The 23657-nt window shown below is 35.4% G+C and overlaps 1 protein-coding gene across 4 annotated transcripts in view; it reads left to right on the forward strand.

The window, feature by feature from the left end:
- Positions 1-23657, forward strand: part of Diaph2 (diaphanous related formin 2) — a 747093-nt gene that overhangs the window by 457311 nt on the left and 266125 nt on the right. For all 4 annotated transcript variants that reach the window (XM_036175402.1, XM_036175403.1, XM_036175404.1 and 1 more), the window contains one exon: positions 9948-10072. In XM_036175402.1, coding sequence (XP_036031295.1) covers positions 9948-10072 — 125 coding nt within the window. The remainder of the gene's footprint in view (positions 1-9947; positions 10073-23657) is intronic.

Raw genomic sequence — 23657 nt, forward strand, 5'->3', positions numbered from 1 at the left:
AATCAGATAAATAATCAGTCTTTGTCTTATGTAGGGATCCATTTCAGTAGTGAAGAACTCCAAGAACTATCAAAATGATATTCCTTTAATTACCTTAGTTAGCATTGCCTTATTTCTGGGCATATAGTTGTCATGTTAGTCTCTACAGTAAGGTAGAAGAGGAGATACAGTAAGGTAATGAAGGAGAAGAGTGCAGCCACAGAGTTAATAGACCCCTGCAAGCATCTTCTGTCTGACCTTTAACCCTATTACCCATAGAACAATTGCTAATCCAGGCAGCAGTAATGTGGAATAGACTGAAATGGCTCCAGCATTATGACCTCAGCATAATGTCACTGATACCATGACAACCCCTGTTCAATTTAAGTGAAATTGATGACTTTGTACTTGTACTTACCTGGGGACTTCATACATTAAACATGTCCCCCAAAAATCTGGGTCAAGTACAAGAATAGCTATACCATATCATACAATCCTAGTAATTTCCCTAATGAGTTCAAGAACACAATTCCTGAAGTATTTGTCCATGATCACAAACCAGTAAACCCAAGAAGATGATCTTTCTTTTCATGTAGCATTTTAGCCTTATAAAGATGCTCTCTACATATACTTAATTGCTGCTTAGAAAATATAGAAATGGTTTATCAGTCCATATGCTCTTTCATATCTTACTAAGCATATTATATACTAGAAGACAGTTGCTATTAAATGACTGTTCCCAGGAAGGCATTGTGAATGCACACTCAAAGAGTAAGAAGTTAAGCCTGGCTTGATTGCAGTAGCCTATGGTCTCAGCACTGGAGGCAGGCAATGAAGAGAGGATCTGAGATTCTAGCCCAGCCTGGGCTACATGGTGAAACCCAATCTTAAACCAACTAAGCAAATAAAACAAACCAGGTAGTGTGTTGGTGAGAAACAATGCTCATTTTATCATCCTTGATTATCACAACTTTAGCAGTATAAGTGTAAGTTGTTTTCTACATGATTTTCTTTTCTTTGTGATTTCTTTTATAATAATAGCTACTTAATCATTATAGTTCAGAATGGAGCCACAAACAGCAGTGTACTGAAAAAATTCTGATTTACAGATTTAAAATTTTAGATTTCTTGGACTTGGATTATTTTTCCTTCTAGGTTTAGTCAACATGCCCTAACTTTCTATAGGTTTTGTTTTTCTATGACTTTACTAATCATTTTAAGTCCTTCTATTGTCATATTAAGTAGCTTCTTTTGACAGTATTTACTTTGTTATTAGTTTTCTGATTCTAAGATAAAAGGAAGAGCACATTGCATACATTATAGAAGTGAAGATATTAGTATAGAAAATCATGAGGGATTTATCAGATGGTTCTAGCTGTTGTGTGATACTCCTCCTGGGGAGACATGCATAACTGTTTACTCACCTCAGATCCAAGTACAGAAATCACCAAGTGCAACTTGCTGAACCAGTGAGTTTGGGTGAAGTTAACTCAAAAACATGTGCATGAGAGATTACTGACAAAAGAAGAAATGACTCATAGACATCTGTGTCATCAAAGCCCTCCCCAGCATAGGTGACAGCTTATGAAAGCAGGAAAACTTGGGCTCACTTCAAAATTTGCAGCTACTTCAACAGGTTGGAGCATATCTCATCCAGGTAGCTCAACTGGTTTGAGCCCCTTCTAGGCAACTCAGCTTGTCAGATACTCTGTTAGGCAGCTCAACTGGTCTCTCTTTTTAATAACTAAGCTGTTTTGAGAGTCTCTCTCAGCAGTCCTTACCTCCTATATGTGCTTGGATAGGGAGGAGTCTAGTGAGTCTTGTCAGTTTCAGGAACTTCCTGAACCTTTTGAGTTCTTTACACCCTGAGCTTAACAAGTTTGTTTTCTGCCAAATGAAATGTTTCTCTTCCATTTATAATATCTTGTGTCTTAAGATGCATCATTCAAAGATGGAAATATTCATCTAGTAGGAAATTACTACATAAAACTGCCAAAGGTTTTTATAAAAATAGCTGTTTGGGTAGAGGAAAAGGGAAATCCCCCAAAATAAAAGGAATGTTTAAAAATAAACACATGAAAGAATGTGGATATTTCAATAATGGTTATATCTTCCATGTACCTTTATTTAGCATTTTCATATATGATGGTCCTCTATTTTAGAATCTATGATTTGGTCTTGTCAATATCCATGACTCTGATAACTCTTAAGCCATGAAGGTGAATTTGCAAGGAGGGGGAGTGTCAAATATCATTTCTTCAAGTACTAAGTCACCTGAATACAAAGCTATTCATTATACTGATAGTTTTATAATTGGAGATGGGCTTATCTGCTGATATACTCTACAGTTGTAAAGAAAGTGAATGTGAAAACTATATATTAATATTAAATAGTTTCTTAATAAAACCAAGGAAGTTGAGAAAAATGAGCATAATAAATTGATCATGGTGTCACACATGTCCCAGCATTCTGGAATCAGAGGCAGGCAGATCTCTGGTCTACATGGCGTGTTCCAGAACAGTCAAGACTATATAATAAAGAGACCCTGTCTTAAAAGTAGAAAGGCAAAACAATCACAACAAAAAATTAGAATAGCACTTCCACCATTTAAATTAACTCTCCATGGAAAAGTTGACATGTGGATGATCAGAAATCTTTTTATTTTGCAAGGAAAATGATTTTTTTTGTTTTTCCTCTCCTTTCATTTCTTTTCTTTGAAATGGGGTTTAGCTACATAGCCCAAGCTGGATAACTTTGAGCCCCTTGGTTCCTTCTTCCTTAATGAAGTTTGTTTTTCTGATAATGAGAGCAAATGATTCCAGAGAGACTCTATCCAGCATTGCTTTAGAGGAGCTTCAGCTTGCTATGTTCTTCTCAGTCCTGGCCTTGAGCTAAGACTGTCTGTAAAAACAGGAGATTTCAATTTGTTTTTCACCTTTGATTTGAAAATTCACACATAGCATTTGCTGTAGGCAGAATAACAGTTGCAGGGTAGACAGCAGGTGAAGGGAGTGTGATTCTTCACAGGCAGCTGTCCACTGCTGTTGATTTTATAGTCAGGATACAGGATGTTTTCTCCCACCAAATCATTATTTAGAAAGTTTCAGCCTTTTCCTCCTTCCTCCTCAATCCTGCTAACCTTTAGTCATACCTTCCACTGGTTATTTCTCTGGTCAAAGCTTCATTTCTTTATTTAAAAATAATGTGTTCAGATTGAGGTTTTTAGGCCTAGAATCTCAACAAATATATGACACCAGATGCTAAAATGCACTTGCTGAATTTTTAAGAGGTAACCAATCTAATTGTTTTTGTCTTTAGTTACTGTTGACATTGTAATAGTTTTTATGTTTAGTTAATGTTGTTCTTTCCCCCTCAGTTTCAGTTCAGACCAGGTGAGGAATTCAGTATAGAAAACTTGCTTGCATTCATGGGGACATGTTATAGGGATATGTGATCATGGAGAGAGAATGCCTATTTTTAAATTACAGTTGCAAAGAAGGCTACTTGAACTGGCACACATGTATAATCACAGCAAGTATTGACTATATAGCAATACACTGCCCCATCCAATAATATAAAAAAAAAGAGTGCTAAAGAATTGTGGCTAAGGTGCATATTCTCTTAAATTTTTAAACAAAAATTTTCTCCTAAGTATATGTGACTTCTGACTGTTTTTCTTTTTTGGGTGTTAGGGGTTAGGAATTTCAAATCTGGGTCCCATTTCCCATTTATTTTCCTTAAAGTCCAAAGAAGCCCATGCTGATGAGATTCAGCCATTGTTATTATATAAACATATTTGCTTCATTCCCGTGTATAGCATTCATATAAAATGAAACTTTAGCCTATAAATGCATTTGAGAAAAAAATAAAGCAATGCCCATTGTTCAGAGTACTTTTAACATCTCATTCTCACACGTGCTTTATAGATGATGAGTCATTTTAATGGCATGTGCCTCAGATGATAATAATTCAACTGAATGTATCAAGTTATGGAAAATTTTACATTTGAGCCTGTTCACTCATAATCTTAAACAAGAAAGTTTTCATCTCAGATGTAAATGGAGCTGTTACTCTGTCAGTGTTTAAAATTAATAGAAAATTTTAAAGCAGAGGGAGAAAAAACAAATTCATGGGTAAAGCTTTTATGTTTATAAACAATTATACATTCTAAATACAATCTAGAGATTGTTACCAGCATACTGTGACTTTATTTCCTTAAACGCCTATTAGTTCTCTTATATAGTATTTTCTTGAAGAGTCTTCCCATCCAGTTTCTCACTTAAAATATTTCTTTCACTTTGCTTGTCTTTAGAGTCATAAATTAAAATAATTTGACTAAAGATAGGGCTACTATCATATATTTGCTTGAAAACAAGAAAACATGTACATATATTTTTCAACTGAAGCAAGTAGATAAATAAGATTTGTAAGGAAAGTTTCTCCTACATATAACTCAAGAGATTATATACGCGTAAAAGGTTATTTATGGAGTACACGAAAGAAAGCTATAAGAAAGAACCTGATAGCTATAATTTAATTTTTAGTGTTATAATTCAGATTCAGTAATTCAATAGCAGATGTAGAAAATGAAATGAGAAAAAAATGAAGTGCCACCAGACTGAATAATCAGTCATTAAAAATGTCTATAGTGGGAATTTACTGATATAGAAAATGTTTCCACTGTCATAAAAGAGTTCTTAATTTATATTAGTGAACTAATATAATGACAGGCACAAAAATACACCCTGAGCTTGAGGCCACTTAGAAAACAAGCATTCCTAACCCACTTGTAGTGTTTAAATATTTTTGGAGCACTAGGTACTGTCAGCACCAGTAAAAGTATCCCTGCATCTTCTCTTTCTAGGAACTACATAAATACTTATTGCAGGTTTTGACAGTTAATTATGATTTTTGTAATATTTTATCCATTTTGTTTTTTACCCTTTGTGTGTGTGTGTGTGTGTGTGTGTGTGTGTGTGTGTGTGTGCGCCTGTGTATGCTTTTGTGTGTTATACATGTGTGCCATGGAAAACGTGGAAAAAAGAGGATAACTTTTGGGAGCAGGTTTTCTATTTCTACCTTATTGGATGCAGTCTCCCTGTTCTGTTGTTTTGCATCCTTCTTCAGGCTTACCTTACTTGCAAACTTGTAGAAGATTCTTCTGTCTTGCCATAGGTATTGTGGGGATTACAACCTGGGATTCCTGCTTCCTCATCTGGCTTTTTATGTGGCTTCCAGTAATTGAACTCAGATTGTCAGTCCTGTGTGGCAAACATTTTGTCCATTGAGCTATCTCATTGACTCCAGCTCTTAATTTTTAAGATTATAGCAGTGTGTTATAAAACTCTAGGAAGACACAATAACTTTTAAATGTCCGCAGGGACTATTATACGTGGTTTAGTTTCCAAAAATATTCTTTAAATTTGAACTTCCTTATATTCCTAACAAATTGATTATTCCTTGCTGTAATTATCATTGCTTCCCAGATCTAGAATTCCATTTACCTTGTGAAATCTGTGTACCAAAAGCACAAATTAAATTTAGTTCACTTTGTTAGAAAAACTACTAATATTAAATTAAATCAGAGCACAGTAGGGCTAAGAGGTAAGGGAGATGTCTCTTTATTGTCTTAGATTGTGAATACACTGTTTATATACAGTAGAATTTTTATACTGGAAAGTAGGCTACAGAGGGGAAGATAATGGCATATACAAGGAATTTAATATCATAAGAAGACTAGTTGAAGAAACTGGTTGTATCTTGACTAGATTGAAAATATGTAACCAATGCTTTCCCTGCAAAATCAAGAGTAGACTTGATTACTGTTTCTGCATAGCAGATTTAGGACTAATGGGTAAGAGTTTAAGTATGCTGATTGGGGTAAGATATTAAAAAAATAGTGTTATAAATTGTCATATATATCCCAAACTAACTAAGTTTGTAATTATAAGGAATACTATGTTCTAGATCTAATATGTGTATACCCTAGATTACCTAGGTCTCCCTTTGGTACCATATGTGCCCATGCAACTCCAAACCAGGCTAAAGCAGTCTGTTAATAGCCCTGGAAACGTTTGTTGATAGAAGCTAGCAAGTGTGTGAAATGGATATTCCCTCCAGGCAACTCTTCTAAGATACTTTTGTTGCATATGGAGGCAAAGATCAACTATATAATTTGTAAAACCCAAGGTGAAAATGGTGATGGGGGCTGGAAATGAAAATTTATTACTTTTGAAAATAGTAACTTCAAACCACTAAACAAATCCAGTGGTCTTTTAAGCATGGGTCTCCCAAGCGATAGTATAGGTCTCATGCTCATACAATCATGAGTAATGGATAGACATTGAGAAACTAAGCAGTGAGATGTAGTTGTTGTAAAACTATGGCCAGCTCTGTAACTTAAGCCTCTTCTATTTTTTCTTCCTTTTATTCTTCATGCTTGTTTCTCTGGAATTATCACTCTCACCTCCAAACTCAATAAAACACTAATAAGTAAACTGTAGCATAGGCTCTGTTTTATAAAGACCTAAACTATATAAATGACTTTTTTGTGATTTCCCTTTTATATACTTCTAAGTCAAAGTCAAAATGATTTTCCTCAATGCAAAGAAAAATATGTAATTTTACAATGCTTATATTTTCATGTAAAGTAGAATTACCAGGTCAGTATGTCTCAAGCATTTAATGCTTTTGTTCAGTTACAATATTAATAATTCATTATAAATGTAGTACAGAGAAACTAATAAAGGGTTCCATTACTTTTCTTCCTTTCCTTTTTTCTTTCCCATTGTCTAAGTATGTCCTGCAGATCTCCATCTTATGTGTATTTATAGTCCAGTTTCAATTCTACACATTTTTTATAGTTGCATAATAGTTGATTGACAAACTGCCAATCATTATCATATGTAACCTCTGCCAAAATCTTAGTTATAGAAATGGGCATAAATATGAAGCAGTATTTCTTAAAATATACACATTAATTCAATAATCATTCATCGAGTGTTATATATAAAGTATAAGGGATAAATACTAAAGGAAAAGCAAAGACTTAAGAATTTGTCTTATCATTGTGATTACCATCCTACATGGGGGCAGAATGAGGAAAGGCTTTAAGCTCATCCATTATAAGGGTATTCATGATCAATGCCTACATACATATGCATAGCTGAGGTAATTAACACATTTGTTAAGATATGGGAACCTTTAGAAATAGAGATCCATGTAGAAGTGTCATTTAGACAATTCCATGCTAATAGAATGGAGCGACAACACATCAAGACCTTGTATGAAGCATCACCCCTCTCAAATAAAAGACTTTAAGAGAAAAGAGAGGTACAGGGACCTTTCTAGATACTATAACTTGTTTTGAGGAAGAAGATTTCTACTTTCTATGAGCTAGCTGCATTGGAGAGAGGAAAGTTAGATTCAGTAACTCTCATTCTGGAGATGTCAGGATAGGAGATCAAAGAGTGGTTGTTTCTGAAGTCTTTCAATCTCCTGAGGTCAAAGTACTCAACATACCAACAATATTAGTTCTGATCCCCAGCCACAGCTCAAGATTTAATAAAATTATAAGACAAATTAAGGAACAATATAGGTGAATGTGGTGATATTGTGTTCCCCAATATATTCTGAACACTAATTAACATATCTGGGGTCAGAGAACACAACAGCCACTAGATAAGAGGGCAGAAAATGGTAGCACACACACCTTTAATCCGAGCATTCCCAAGGCAGATATCCCTCTGGATCTCTATGAGTTCAAAGCCACAATGGAAACAGTCAGGCATAGTGACACACGCCTTTAATCCCAGGAAGTGACGTCAGGAAGCAGAAAGGTATATAAGGCATGAGGACCAGGAACTAGGGTTCAGCTGAGATCCATTTGGATGAGAACACAGAGTCTTCCAGTTTAAGGAAACAGGGTCAGCTGAGGAATTGGTGAGGTGAGGTAGCTGTGGTTTATTCTGCTTCTCTCATCTTCCAACATTCACCCCAATAACTGGTTCCAGGTTTGTTTTTATTAATAAGAACCGATCTGGACAAATTTATGTGGAACTGAGGATCTAACATGTAAAATAGGTAAGGCCCTTCTGGAAATACTAGTTTATTCACAATTCAGTAAGAAAACATAGCTTAACACAATATTGCAAATTTAGTATGACATGGGAGCTTTCTTAAGAAAATTAATAGCCCAAGCCTTAGCATTGTCCTTTAGTTGATTTGGTAAAAACTAGATAATTGTAAAGATCTGTGAGAGGAAGAAGAAAACGCCTGTGCTCCACGTAGTACATTGGGAGTGGAGGCCTGTTTTTGCTCCCTCTCTTACTCTTCATAATCAGGATGCTCCTTTGCTCTATAGTTTAGACTACTGTTTTAGTGTACACACACACACACACACACACACACACACACACACACACACACCTGCCATCTTCTTGTAACCTGAGTGACCAAATATCTAGTCAATTTCACATCTTTTGTTTTTCCAGTAAATAGCTTAGGATGGGAAAATAGAAACCTTTGAATAGTTGGGGAGACTACAGAGAAAGAACATAAATGATAAATATTCAGTTTTAGAATCAGAGTGATTTGCTTCCCAGTAAACTCATCCTTTATAAGCAGTGATTCCTATAGCATTAGCAGAACAGTTCTTCAACTTCTCCCTAGAGAATACATTCCAACTTGTCAGATGTAAACAAATGGAACTGTATTGGACAGAACTATTTATACTGACAGATTAATAGAAAAATAACCTTCAGTGTTAGTATTTAATTTTCAGTCTTTTGAACTTCCATGTATATTACGTTGATTTCTCCTTGTTGAATTATAAAGGTAAGCTTGTCAGGGTGATGAATTTGGATCAGAATAATCTGACTGAAATTTGCCAGAGGGTTGATTTAGTCAGTCTCTTAAATTTTTCATTGTAATGCTGACATGTCTCTGAAACAGACAAAATTTACTAGAATAAAAACTGTGCTTTTCTATTTGTGTTTTGTAGTCTTTAATGAGAACAGTGTTTCAGAAGTATGGATTTAAAAAGCGGTATCACAGGCTATGGATCAAGTTGAAACCCTTCCTTTGTCTCCTCAATTAGAACATCATCAGATTTTGTTAATATTGATAGAAGTGTCTTTGTACACAATTCAAAATACAGTAATGTTGTAGAAAATAGTTACAAGATTTTTTTCTTTATTCTTCTTTTTTTAATGTACTCCTGAAATGACGGCACCATGAGAAATCCAGTAAGTGTACATGTATTTAGGAGCAGTTTGGATACAACACTAAAAATTATTAGTTGTCAATGAGAGAAAAGGAAAAGAGCAGAGAATATTAGGGATAATTAAAGCAAATGATGATAGTGCTTGAGGGCATGTTGAATCTTTGTGGGTATGTATGTGCATATGTATTCACTAGGGTTTGCTCTCCACTCGCCTTCTGTATCAAGAGTTACTTTACATGTCTCTATTGAGTATCAAATCTTAAAGATAGAAATTTTTCCACAGGTGTTGGTTTATTAAACTCTAGGTTTTCCAAAAGGAAAAGAAAACATTTTATCCTTTTTTATAATTTAACTTTAAATCATTTATGCAACCAGGGACACACATTTATAAGTTAAGATCTCTTTGAACCTTAGTTTTTCTCTTTAGTCTTCAATTTAGATTTTAAAGAATAAAATATTAGGTGTTCCATCAATAAATTTAAAAAGGAATGAGTTCATCTAAACTAATGGCTGAGTAAAATGGTGACATTCCCGTATTAAATATGATGATTTGGTATATTACATTACACATTTTCATTTACTTCATAGAGAGTAGAATTTTTATGAGCTGTAATTCAGAAAAATGTGAAATGACTTCGTGGAGAAATTCTCCACATTTAAAAAAATCCTTTAGCAGATACTGTTTTCAGTTGTTTTGTGGAATACCTAGTAAAAGATTCTAATCATTTTGTACATTGTTCTTTAGTTTCAGCTCAAATTCTCAAGAGCAACCTTGCAGCAATGGAACAAAACATTCTTCATTTGGAGCGGGACATCAAGAACTTCCCCAAAGCAGAAAGTCACCATGATAAGTTTTTGGAAAAGATGATGATATCCTTTATTTATTTAAACATTTGTTTATATGTTTGTCTATGTAGCTGTTTATTAATCTATTTACTGTGTGGTTAGTTCTAGACTCACTAGTCTACAACACTCGATGAATTTGATGTAAGCTGCTTTTTATATTAGCACCATAAATTTCATTTCACAATGTTTTGAACCTGATAGTGTAAGCAAGGGAACAATTAGTTCAGCAAAAAATTGCCATTTCTCAAAGACAAATTTTATTTGAAAGCCCACAAGATATGCAAGGTAAGTCTTCGGAGGTCTGATTATACCTGGAAAAACAAAGCAAATAATCCTCTTTTGTAACCAAATTCTTAAGGAAAGTATCAGCCTAAGAAAATGATTTTGGAGGGTGGGGTTATAATTTTCTTTCTTCTTTGGGCATATTTATGTGCATATTTTGAGGATATATTTGCATTTTGAGAAGCAATGAGTTGACTGAAAGATAAATGGATAGATATATGGATGGAATGAGAAACAAAATGATTAGTAGCTGATGTATTTAAATCAACTATAATATATGTATAAAGAAAAAGTAAATGTTTCTTGCTACATAAACATTTAGCAGACTCATATTTTACATACAATATACTGATAATTACATACATATCATAATATATACACACATATATGCATATATGTATGTATTGAAAGGAGAATGTGAGAAACTACATTTAGTTTGAATTGTTTAATGTTCAAGCTGTTGGCTGAAGATAAACTACATTCAGAGCTGATTTTTTTTTTCTATTCTGGATTTTCAGAAGTAAAAGCCATATCCTCCTCCTCTGGGTTTAAATAAGTATCTTGAACTGCAGATTGATTCACTAGTTTATATCTCTAGAGGGAATAAATACTGCAGTTTCTTTATCAGATAATAAGTAAATTCCTTCAACAACTATATGGAAGTCACCTTCTTTCAAGGTTAAACCTTTTTCTCCTTTCCTGTGTTTCTTTCCTATGCAACTTAGACATTATGGCAATGTACCAAAGAATTACTTAAGACTGGTACTTGGCATATATAAAAAATTATTTTCCACTCTTAGTTGTTCACCTCATAAAATAATGCCATATGGTCCTTTAGTGATGTTACATTTGTAAATAGGAATATTGGATGAAGAAGTTTGTGAGCCATTGCAGGCAGGCACTCCTCATCTTGTCATGACACTGAGACACTTATTATGAAAATTTTACTTCATTTGTGACTAGATTTATTTTTATTTTTTCACCTTTCATTTTGACTCTTGTCTCATATCTTTAAAAGTTAATTTGTGATCCCCTTGTTCTGTGGAGTATTTTCTTTTACAGTTGGCTTATGTCCACAAAACAGCTTGCAATATTGAGTCTCTGTTGGTCATTTTGAAAAAACAAAAACAAAAACAAAAACAGAAAAAACAAACTAATTTCAAACCCCCACGAACTTGGCTTGTTCTTCCTATTTTATTTCTCTTTTTATGCATGTAATTAATCATTTTAAAATGGAAATGTGGGCCTTCTATATCTGTATGTTACAGATGAACAGCTATTCTTTAAGTGGTACTAAAGTGTGACTGTTTGTCCACAAGGGGATTGGAAATGTATTGAAATGTACAGGACTGTTACTTTGCAGTTCATATCACGAAATATATGGCAAGTTATTACATACTGGCATTTACATACTCTCTATATACTGTTCCTTTAGCAGAGATTATATCATATTTGTTAACCTCTTTGTACCTACTAAATGTCTCCCACCTAGCACAATGTAGACACTCAGCAAATATTTGTAAAGTCATTGGGAATTAGGGAATCCAAGCCCTTTCTTTGACTTTTCACATCTAGAAAAATATTGTTAAGAAGTAGTCAGGTTTCCTTAAAATTATTTCTAAAAAATATTCTCCATATAAATCTTATCAGGTATTCTTTCATTTAAAAAACTATGCTCAGTTTTCTAAGTTATGATTCATTCATTCAAAAGTAATTGTTTTGTGTAAAGCTAGAAAAATAGATAGCTCTCAAGGTACCAGTGTGGTGACACAAGCTTGAAATCCCAGTGGTTTTAGGCCTATAGCAGGAGGATTACAGTACATTCCAGTCCAGCCTGAGATACATCTTAAGACGTTGTCTCAAAAAATTAAAAGGAAATGTTCTCCTGTGATAGAATTGCTCTACTTCTAGCTTCTTGAACCCAACAGCTTTATAACAAAATGTGTCACTTTTGTTTCTTATTTCTATTTCAGAATAAAATAGTGTAGGGAAGAAAAAAATCTCTTTCCTCACCCATTGCACGATGCACAGCTTAACACACCTGTAAAAAGACAAATTAAAAGAGGAGCTATGAAGTTAATAAATGTGTTCATTAAATAAAAACTGCTATAGGAGGAAGCCCTCGGGGAATAAAAGAGTGAAGGAGGACTTTTTAATGGACAATTACATAGAAGTCCAAAGTGAAGACAAAAGGATGTGATCCAAGTGTAATAAGTTGGGGTGGTGGGGTGAGAGATGATTTAGCAAGATGTTTGTTCAGATACTTCTGGGCTTCTCTACATGACATTCCTTACCTCTGAGTAGAGGGCAGGACACATGTCACATATCAGAGGACAAAGAAAAGACAAGGAGAATGATCCTTGTAGCTCTTTATGGCCTGTTCCTGAGATGAAGAGTTAAGCAATTATATTTTTGTGACCTACTTCAGAAGGTTCTGCCTTCTGAGTTTACCTCCGTCTCCTTCAATTTATAACACTCATTATTTCTCTTGCAATGGCATGAATATCTGGGTCCCATCCATAGTTCCTGTTGGCACATGATCTGCAGTATAATAGTATAAAGGGGTGGTGCCTTTTGGAACTGATTAGATGTTAGGATAAGAACACTTCTTTGATATGTGAAATCCATTCCTTATAAAAAAAAACACTAGAGGAAAAAAAGAGCTCAGATCCACCCGAACACACACACACACACACAGAGAGAGAGAGAGAGAGAGAGAGAGAGAGACCATTTTGCTTTTGGTGTCTTTGCCATAGGAGGACTCAACAGAAAGCCTCAAACCATTAACCACCAGATATGAAATTGCTGATGCTTTCATCCTGGATTGTTAGCCTCCAGAACTATGAGAAATTTCTATTATGAATTACTCAATCTCAGATATTTTCACATAGAAGATATAAATAACCTAAAGGTAACATATTTGGAGGAGGTATTTTCTTCATCCTACAAATGAGAGGAACAAAACAAATGAAATTAATTTTATAGGATTATAAAACAAAGAGCCAGGCATGATATCCAAATCTGTAATCTTAGCACTTGGAAGGTGGAAGAAGGTGGGTCGGGGGATCAAGGCCAGCCTAAGCTGCATTAGTCTATGAAAAAGGAAAATAAATAGATTCAGCATACACATTTTTTATAACCATAAAATTGAAAGATCATCCGTCAGAGAAATATTTATCCTTCGGTGTTGTTATTTGTTTTCTTGAGATACTGGTTATCTACCTCTAAGCTGTGTGCATGTTAATCAAGTCCTATACTACCAAGCTGTACATCTAGTCCTTAGACTGTGAATTGAAATTAATAGGTTGCTAGGATTTTATTTTATTTTGGTTTTTCTTCCTCTTTTTTAAAAATCATTGAATAGTACTGTTTTGTTTTGTTTTGCTTTTGGTTAGTTGGTTGGTTAGCTTTGTTTTGGGTTTGTTTTTTTTTTTCTCCTTTTTAGTGCAAAACAATTTTTTTCAGCCAATATATTCTGATCTGGATTTCCCCTTCCATCAACTCTTCCCAGATCTTCTCTACCTCCCTATGCACCCAACTCCTTACCCTTTCTTTCTCTCTCTTTAAAAAAAAAAAAGCAAACAATAAATACAAACATGCACACACAAAAAACACTCTACAAAAACACGAAATTTGAAGCAAAATTATACAAGCAAAAGACCAGTAAGACAAGAAACTGTGACAAAGCAACTTGAGACAGAAGGTCTATAAAATTACCCTTGAGTTTGTTTTGTGTTGGTCATATAATTCTGGGTATGGGACCTATCTTGAAGTGGGATTAATATACCCAGTAAAATGACATTGGAGAAGACAAATTTTCCTCTGCAAGCCGGTACCAATTGAAGATATCTTCTTGTTTAAGGATGGAAACCCATAAATAATTAGTGTTGATAATTAACTCTCATTGTTTACTATTTGTCAAGTGACCTAATTTTATATATTTGATGCCTTTAAAGCTCCTGTTTATTAAGTGAGGAACAGCTTCTGTATCTACTGATAAAATTAACTGTCCCTATGTGTGTGTGGTAATCTACAGTTTTGTCAAGATAGCTTCAGTAAATCATAAAGTTACTTTCTATAGTCCCATGTTCTTAATTCATTTCAAAGGTCATCTCTTTTCATCTTTTAAAGTTACCAGGAGTTCTGTGCCTGTATTGGAAGCCTATTGAGGATATTGGTGAGCTGAGGTTCAGAATCAGATCTGACTGACTGTTCTTTGAAAAATAACCCATGCTTGAGAGTCATGAGATAGTGCTCTGAAAATGAACTCATTGCCAATGTTAGGCCTGTGTCACTGATACTATGTCCAACATTGCAACCTTGGCCAGCACTGTGATTGTGAAAGAGTCAGGTTATTTGTTTGGTTTAGTTTTACTTGCCTGTGATATGATTGATGGTTGATGTCACCTGTAACCAAAGACAGTTTAAGCAACCCGTTTGCTCTCATCTCATAGTCCCCTCTCCCCCTTCTTCCCTTCTCAGGCTCCCATGAATGGATTATTTTAGTTACTGTGCCAGGCTTTTTCAGGCAGGAAAGAAACTCATTCTTAAAAAGACAGCTGTTTGTACTTTTAGTCAAACTGGCTTTTTTGTTTGTTTGTTTGTTTGTTTGTCTTTATTCATTTTTGAGACAATGTTTGACTATAGTCCTGTCCTACCTGAACCTCTCTACATAGAACAGGCTGTCCTCCAACTCAGAGAGATCAGCCTGCCTCTGCTTCTGAAGTGCTTAGGATTAAAAGCTGTGGACCAGCATTCCCTGCTTTCTTATACTTTTAAGTATGTGGTCCATCCTTAACATCTAAAACTGTCTAACAAAGCACATTAATCACAGTGTTGACCTTACTGCTTATGTACTGTTGACAAATTTCTTACCACATTTACTCACAGAGATTTTTGTCAATGGCAAGGCTGTCTCTGGCCCCAAATCAGCTTAGCTTTTTGATTGACTGCTAGCTAAATCATTTCCCCAACTGGAGGACAGAGAGTGACTGAGCAGCAGGAGCACCATTAACACATTGACAAGAGGAGCTGACAGAATGTTAATGACATTAACACCCTGTCAACTAACTATCAACACCTGGGATTTCCTCATAGTGGAGGGAAGAGTCATTTGAAGTAGTTACAAATGAAGTTACTGGGGAAGCACATTGTCCTTTCCAGACAATTCTGAACAGATTGTGGGTCACCCCAGCACTGACATTATGTTAACTTTTATTACACTCTTCTCTATTAGGAGAATATTTTAAAATATATTAAAAAGATTCAGTTACTATTCAGCCAAAAGTATCACACCATAGCCTTTTAGCACAAGGCAATAATAGGTTTTAGTGGGGTGGCAATCTATTCTTTGTTAAGCAAATGTCATATGGATTGACAAAACAAAAACAAGGAGCACATCTTTCTCCCTCTTTCCTCTGTTTTAATGAACACTGTAGCCCTGGACATTTGCTGTCTTACAAAGAAAAACTGAATTTCAGTTTATACTGGAGAAATGTTACCACATCTGACTCTGTCCTTAGCCTTTATGCCCTACTGCTCTGTGAACTTAAAAAAAAATTAGGAAATTGCAAATAAGAATTTTTTGTTGTTGTTGTTTCATTGAACAGCTTGGATAGAAGAGTGTATGGATTTTTTTTTTTATTTCTTTTAAGGGGCATGAGGGAGACCCATGGACATAATGTTTACATTGAAAAGAAAACTGTTTTCAAAATCCAAATAGTGCTTCTTTTAAAATAAAGACACTTGGAGTGGGGGTTATTAAGTTTCAAACCTGGGACAAATGGTTGAGGTGCCTATTTAACATATTAGAGCAGATCTGGCCTGGAAATTCTTCCTGCACCTAGCAGTCCCTCCTTGTTACAGGTAATGACTGGCATACCCTGTACTCTCCAGCCCAGGGAGCAGGGTTGCTCTATAATCCAACCATTTTGGTTGCTTACTGTCTTTGTATGTTTGGGCGTCCTGGCTGTTGCACCTGCTACCCTCTTTTCCCTCTTCCTTCCTCTACCCTGTAGTTAGAATTTTCCTGCCTGGCCCAGTCAGGACAAATCTCTCTCACCCGCCAGTCCCACAGTGCTCAGACCCAACCAAGAAAGCACACAGAAACTTACATTGTTTGAAACTGTATGGCCATGGCAGGCTTCTTGTTATCTACTTCTTCTATCTTAAATTAACCCATTTCTGCCTGTCTATATTTTGCCACATGGCTTGTGGCTTACCAGTGTCTTTACATGTTGCTTTTCGTGGCGGCGGCTGACGGTGTCTCTCTCCAACCTTCTACTTCCCAGAATTCTCTTCTCTCTTGTCCCGCCTATAATTCCTGCCTGGCCACTGGCCAGTCAGAACTTTATTTACACAGAGCGATATCCACAGCACTGCCCCTCTCCCCACGTTGCCTGGCTTGGGGTCATATCCACTCTAGACTCTCCCACATGTCCCTGCCTCTGGCTATGCTTGCCAACATACCTATAGTAAACTTTCTCCTCTACTATACCTAGGATCAGTCATGTGTACTTTCATCTCTTTTATTTCTTCTTCTTTTTTTTTTCATTCAAAGATGTAGGTAGTTCCATGGTAGATTACGTTGTCCAACCAGTGCAAGACTCTGGATTCTACACAGCATGAGGAAGCCAAACAATTCTTTGAAATACTTGGGCTGTTCATTGTGGTCTGAGGGACTCTAAATGAAATTAGAACATTAGTAGGAGGTAATGATGCTCAATAAAAATTAAAAATGGCAACTAAATAGTAATGATACAGCAATTAAGAAATAAAACCAGAGCCAAATAAGTTATTTAGAGTCAAAATTTATTCATGAATTATTACCTCAGGGGCAAAAAGACATGAGTGGGCAACTGGGTACACGAGGGCGAGTGGAGATTTGTAATCATGGAACACAATGGAAATTAAGGACATACTATCAGTAAGAGACTGAAGTGAAGAGCATGGAGATTCTGGCTGCACCAGAAGCCAGGCTGGAGTACTAAGAAACAAAAGGTGGGAATGAGGGATTTGGCCACATGAAGAGTGGTCATATACCAACAATGGAAGTGGTACAGGGACATAGAATAATTCTTGCTAAACCTGAGCTGTTTTAGGCCATGGACAGCCTAAAGATGAGAACTAATAAAAAAGCAGATGTAGAGCGACTTTGATAAAGAGTCCCTTCACTCTTTACTGAATACCATATACAGCTATATAGAGCATAGCTTAGCATCCTGATAAAGTGCTCCAGACTAAGAGCTGGAGATGTAGACAAGTTGATGGAGTGACTGCCTACCTTTCTGGAGGCTTTAAGCAGTCCATTGCACAACTTAAACATTCCTAAGGTGGAAGTAGGAGGATCAGAGGCTGCAAGTTACCCTCACCTACATAGTGAGTTCGCTGCCAACCTGAGCTAGATGAGATCCTGTCTGAATGAAAATGAAGACATGACTACTCCTAGGTATGGATGAAGAATAGGTTTTATTATAGATATGAGGGAGAGAACAGCCAGAGGCATCTGGAAGAGTTCAGACTGAACTGGGTGAAATAGACCAGGCCATGAGAGAGAAAGGGGTGTGTCGAGGAAGAGAAGGAACCAAGAGCACAAAGGAAGTGATATAGGAAAGAGAAGTAGGGGAAGCAAAGGGAAGCTCAGCAGCTGGAGAGATTTAGGGTAGCTGGCTGGGAGGAGAAGTGCTCAGGAGCAAGAACTCTGTAAAGACTGGGAGAGACTGGTGGCCAGTTTCCCCTTTGATATGTTAAATAGGCAACTGAGCCATTTGTCCCAGGTTTCTTTGATACCTAACACTAGCTTTATGAATATACAAATAACAAATAGACATAAAAGAAATGCTGGAGACCACAGTGTTTAAAGCTTCACAGTAGTTTGAAGATTTAGAAATATTTGTATATGCATAACATATACCTTGTGATATGGGGACCCAAGTCTAAGTGAGAAGTTCAATTTGGTTTCAGATTGATGGTATGCCTGAAGTTAAATCATAAGATACTTTTAATATTCCTGCATTTTGACTGTGACCTCTCCCATGAAATCAGGTATGGAATTTTCTGCTTGTAGCATCATGTCAATGCTCAAAGTGATCGTGATTCTGCAGCACTTTTTATTTAATTCAGATTTTTAGATTAGGAATGCTCATTCTCCCTCCCTCCTCCCTCCCTCCCCCCTCTTTTTGTGTGTATGTACGTGTGTATGTGTGTTATGTCAGCCTTAAGTAATCTCCAACGCAAATCCTTTAAGTGAAGTACTATTATTAGTCTCATTTTAATTAAACTCATTTAAATATGAGAAGACTAGAATGGATCGACCATGTGGTTGAATCATGGAAGTCGTAATATATGGTAGTGAGCATTTTGATCCAAATTTTGGTCTTTCAGACATCAGGACACATGTTCCTAACCGTGATGTTACACCACCCTTGAGTTCAGAGAGGTTCATAAATCTGAGATGAATTCCACATGTGTTTCCTGTGAAACTGTTTTATTGCCTTCTTACAGCCTCTCTCAAGTGGGAAAAATATTCTTTTTGAAAAGATTGTAAACTAATTTAAATATTAGCTGCTTGCTTACACCATCTCCTCCAGAAAGCCTTTCCTAAACATAGCAATCAAAATTAATTTCCTTGTCCCTTGTGTTCTCATAATAATTTAATACTTTGATGATCTTACTTGCTCATTTGCCTGTACTCTGTTTATGTACATGCCTGCTTTGCACACTGGCTCATAAACATCTTTAAGAGATGCATTCCTTTTCATCTTTAAATATTTGGAAACAAGTCTAGCGTGATGTTTTCTAGAAAGTTAAGTGCTTAGTAAATATTTTTTGGGTTTTTTTTTTGCTTTGTTTTTTGAAATAAGTTATAGCTCAGTATATGATACGAAACTTAACATTCTGCCAAGTAAATAGAGAATATTGGGTTGTTATTCTAAGATGGCCTCAGTTTTCCCAAGAAAGGACCCTAGTACCTATCTAATGTTAATCTTGTAGGGTGTTTTGCTTTTAAAGTGCCTGTATTAAAAATTATCTCTTAACCAACACTTCTGTAGAAATTGCCTTCTAAGGAAGTCTTTGAATGGAGCCTGTGCTTTGGGGAGTCTGTGTGCACAGGACTTCTCTGTTTGATGAGCCTTGCTCATTTGAAATTCAGTCTGAAATTACACTGAGCACGAACTCCATTTTTCAAACATTGTCCAGGGAATTTGATAGACATTTGGTGCATGATGGTAATGGTGAGAAGAGAATGTATTGCTGGTTAAAGGGTGCATAAACCCTTTCAAGCCACAGGAGACGCATCTGGGAAACCATCTTTTTCAGAACATGAAACAGGACTTAATTTGTCTAAAAGAGTTAATGTTCCCTCAACCTGACAATTTCTCATCATTCTTGCCACCAGAAACTACATTTTAAGAGATGAAAACCTGTCTTTGGGATTCATTCATATTAAATGGAAATAATAGAAAAAACCTTAAAATATACTTCATCTAACTTGATTACTTTGTGTGTATAATTTACATATACTAGAGTATGCATGTATCTAATCATAAACCTAAAATATAGGATCACAAGTTGGATATAGTAAAGGATCTAGGAATTGGTTTAGTTTTACATTAATTTAAAAATGACTAAAATACTATCAATTATTTATGACGTTTGTGTTGTTAAATACAGTTTTTATAGGTAATAATAGTAATATTAGTATGTCTCTTTAAAAACACTCTTACAGAAAACCCTCAAATGTATACTATTTTCATAATGTAGAAAGGCAAATCAGTATTTTTTCCTTATAGGAAACAACTATTCAGTTATCAGTGTATCACTTCCTGATATACCTTAGGTATGTATAGCAAGCTTTTGTTGAACACTTCTTGTTATTTTAATTTTATTTTAAACTTTATGATACAGGTAGTAAATTCATTTTATTGCGTGGTGATTAAAAAACAAATGACATTAAATCTAACCTGAAAGCAGTTAGTTGTCTCGAAAATATTTGTGCCACTATTGCACACATTGTCATATCTTGTCATGCTGGTCATTATTGCAATTCACAGGTTTTATATCTGGCTTAGAGTATTGATGACCCCCCACCTCTGCCCCAGCAGCCTGAATAACACCTTCTAGGGCTGTGCAAGCTAGCCAGCAGGAAGGAAGCCTCCTGATCAGTAACAACTTGATTTCTACATGTCCATTGACCAATGTGTGTGCTATCCTCAGCAATTGGGTCTTACCAACAAGTTCTTGTGGGCAAGCAATAACTAGAGGAATAGCCTATTTTGTTTGAGGAGGTTTTCTTTGGGATACCAATTGAAGACAGATATCCTACACCTGTAACTGGGCTTTTTACTTTGCAGTCTTTTGTGTCCAAGGGAAAAAAAAATCCTCTGTAGAGATACTGCAATTAATCTCTCTCTCCTCTCTTTCTCTCTCTCTCTCTCTCTCTCTCTCTCTCTCTCTCTCTCTCTCTCTCTCTCTGTGTGTGTGTGTGTGTGTGTGTGTGTGTGTGTGTGACTTGTAAAATTGTTGATTTCCTGGAATTTTGAACCAAGAATACATTAAGTCATTAAGTTGTGGATAAAGAAGTAAGGGTGGATATGAGAAGAGTTAAGGAGAAGAGATGGGGGTGAATATGATCAAGATATACTTGTAAAATTCTCAAAGAATTAATAAAATGAATTTCAGCTGGGGAAAATGGCTTAATGGATAAGTGCTCTTGCTATGCATCATTAGGATGAAATCCCAGAACCTATGTAAAACCCCATATATGAACATGTAGACCTATAACTCTACCACAGTGTGGGGGTGGGGACAGTAGGATCACTGGGGCATTCTGGCCAACAGCCTAGCTTCTGGCTCAGTTAGAGTTTCTGTTTCAAGGGAATAAGTTGGAGAGTCATAGAACAAGACACCTGTTGTCTACACACACACACACAAACACACACACACACACACATCATACACACATACAAATAAATAAATGTTTAAACACAAATGTAAAAAGCAAGGGAATATATTTAGTAATGACACTACTGTAGTGCAAAAATTAAAAGATAAATTATTACATTGTGCAAATGCATTTGTGGTTCTAGGAATGGAAATATGTGATTTATTGTTGCTTAGCCTATATGTGTGTGTGTTATGATTATACACACACACACACACACACACATATATATATATATATATATATTATATAAGACATGTTTTGGAACTTGTGAAGATTACATATTAGTTACTCATTTAAGGGTAACAGTGGAAAAAAATCAATGAAAATATTAATAAGATTTTAGACAAGCTTTCTAGTGGTAGTTAAAAGGAGAATTGGACCTATACAATTGATGTTGTCTGAGTAGATACCAAGATTCATTTACTATGGGTCTGGTCCAGAATGTAAAGCATCTATTTATATTTTGTACACAGATGAAAAAATGGATCTGATCATCCTAGTCAAGATATAAGGCTCTCTATCAGGGAAAGACCATTGCCTCCAATAAATAGAAAGTTGACCCCACCATCTGGTCTCTACACATTTCAAATGTATGCATCTGCATATACATGTATGTATATACTTACACAGACATATGCACACACATATAAACAAAGCAATGAGTCTTTAAATGATAAATTATATAGACATGCCATTTATCATTCTGCCCTATAATCTTACTAATGGGAAATAAATTCTTTTCCTCCAGGAATTGCTTAGAGTCAAGGTCTTTTAGATACCAATTTTTTTGAGACAGCTCATGTCTGACATGTGACCCCGCTTCCTATACCTGTCAAATGTTGAAATTACAGACAAGTGACATGATGCCAGGCTGTTAGACTTCATTCTAGCTAAGTTTTATTCATTTTTCTAAAACTAAATTCTGAGTCTGCTTGTTTTGATTTTACAATAATTGAAAGAAAAGGGTGCACTCCTCCAAATGTAGAAAATTTATGTAAGAGTCAAAATATGCATATAGTGTTCAGATCTTCAGTCTTAAAGGAATATCTACCATTTCCCTTTTGTAGAAAAAAAAAAGAGTCAACTAATTGAATTGAATAGTTTTCTGTCCTATATGAAAGATAATGTTCAACATTTTATTGTACCTGTAAAATGAAATTATGTTTCCTCCTTTCAAGAAATCATGCAGTGTGGGAGGTAAAACTGGCACCAAAAAAATAATTCTGGTATACCAGGTACTTTCTATGTGACTAAATATATGATGAACACAACTGAAGGAAAGAAGGGTTCAGTTTGACTCACAGTTTTGGGATGTACGTCATCATGAATGGGAATGTCAAGGCAAGTGGTCTTATCAAACCCATATTCAAGAAGCCAAAATGAAGATGGATACTTGTGCTCAGCTATCCTTCTCATTTCTGTTCAGTCCAGGACTCTGGACCCTGGTATTGTGCCACCAATATTTATAGTGTGTCTTTCTATTTCAGTTATCCAGATCTTGGTACTCTCTAACTGGTATGTCTATAGCTTGACCTACTAGATATCTCTAAATACTGTCAAGTTTACAATCAGTATAAACTGTGTAGTCTAAAAGTGCAACATACATTTTAAATTTCCCTTACCACATTTTTGCTTGGTTATATAGCATCCCAGCTTTGAGCATAGTTGATAATTAATACTACAACTTCTTCATATGGTTGGAAAATATACTATCAAAGCAACTGAGAAACTCAAATGAGGTGCTCTGTATTAAAATATATTCCAAAAACAAATTAAAATCAGTATTATCTTTTGTTGTGAATTAACTATCTCCATTGTCACACATAATTAAGAATTTGGTATACTAACATATCTCTAGGTTCAAAACTACATTTCTTTACGTGTTTCTACTTGTCAAGCAGCATATATTTATTAAGTAGCTGTAACAGTTCCTTGTAATATGCTATGTGCCATATAACTGGAGCAGATAAAGCAAATGCAAAGCACTCTGTAGGCTGTGACAGAGCTTTACATTCAGTTAAGAACAAACAAGAATAAAAGCATAGTGTGTGAGTTTAATTATATGACATTTTATAAGTTATTAAGTGTTAATAAGCAGAAGATATTGTGCTTTTGAGCCACTCCAATGAAGAAATAAAATTTAAAACTTATTGGCATATTGTCTGCCTGAAAGAAATGTTTAGTATGTTGACATTTGTGTGATCATCTGTATTCTCAGGCCAGGCCCATAGTAAGAAACACTATATTTCTAGGGAATGAACCAATGTATGATTTGCCCTCTACTGACATATTAAGGTGATAGTGAAAAATATTTTTCTATGGCTTCTCATAGATCATCCAAAATATGGTTCAAATGTACATAGCAATTCATTTAATATTCAT

The sequence above is a fragment of the Onychomys torridus genome, chromosome X, assembly GCF_903995425.1.
Source record: "Onychomys torridus chromosome X, mOncTor1.1, whole genome shotgun sequence".
NCBI classification, from domain to species: domain Eukaryota; kingdom Metazoa; phylum Chordata; class Mammalia; order Rodentia; family Cricetidae; genus Onychomys; species Onychomys torridus.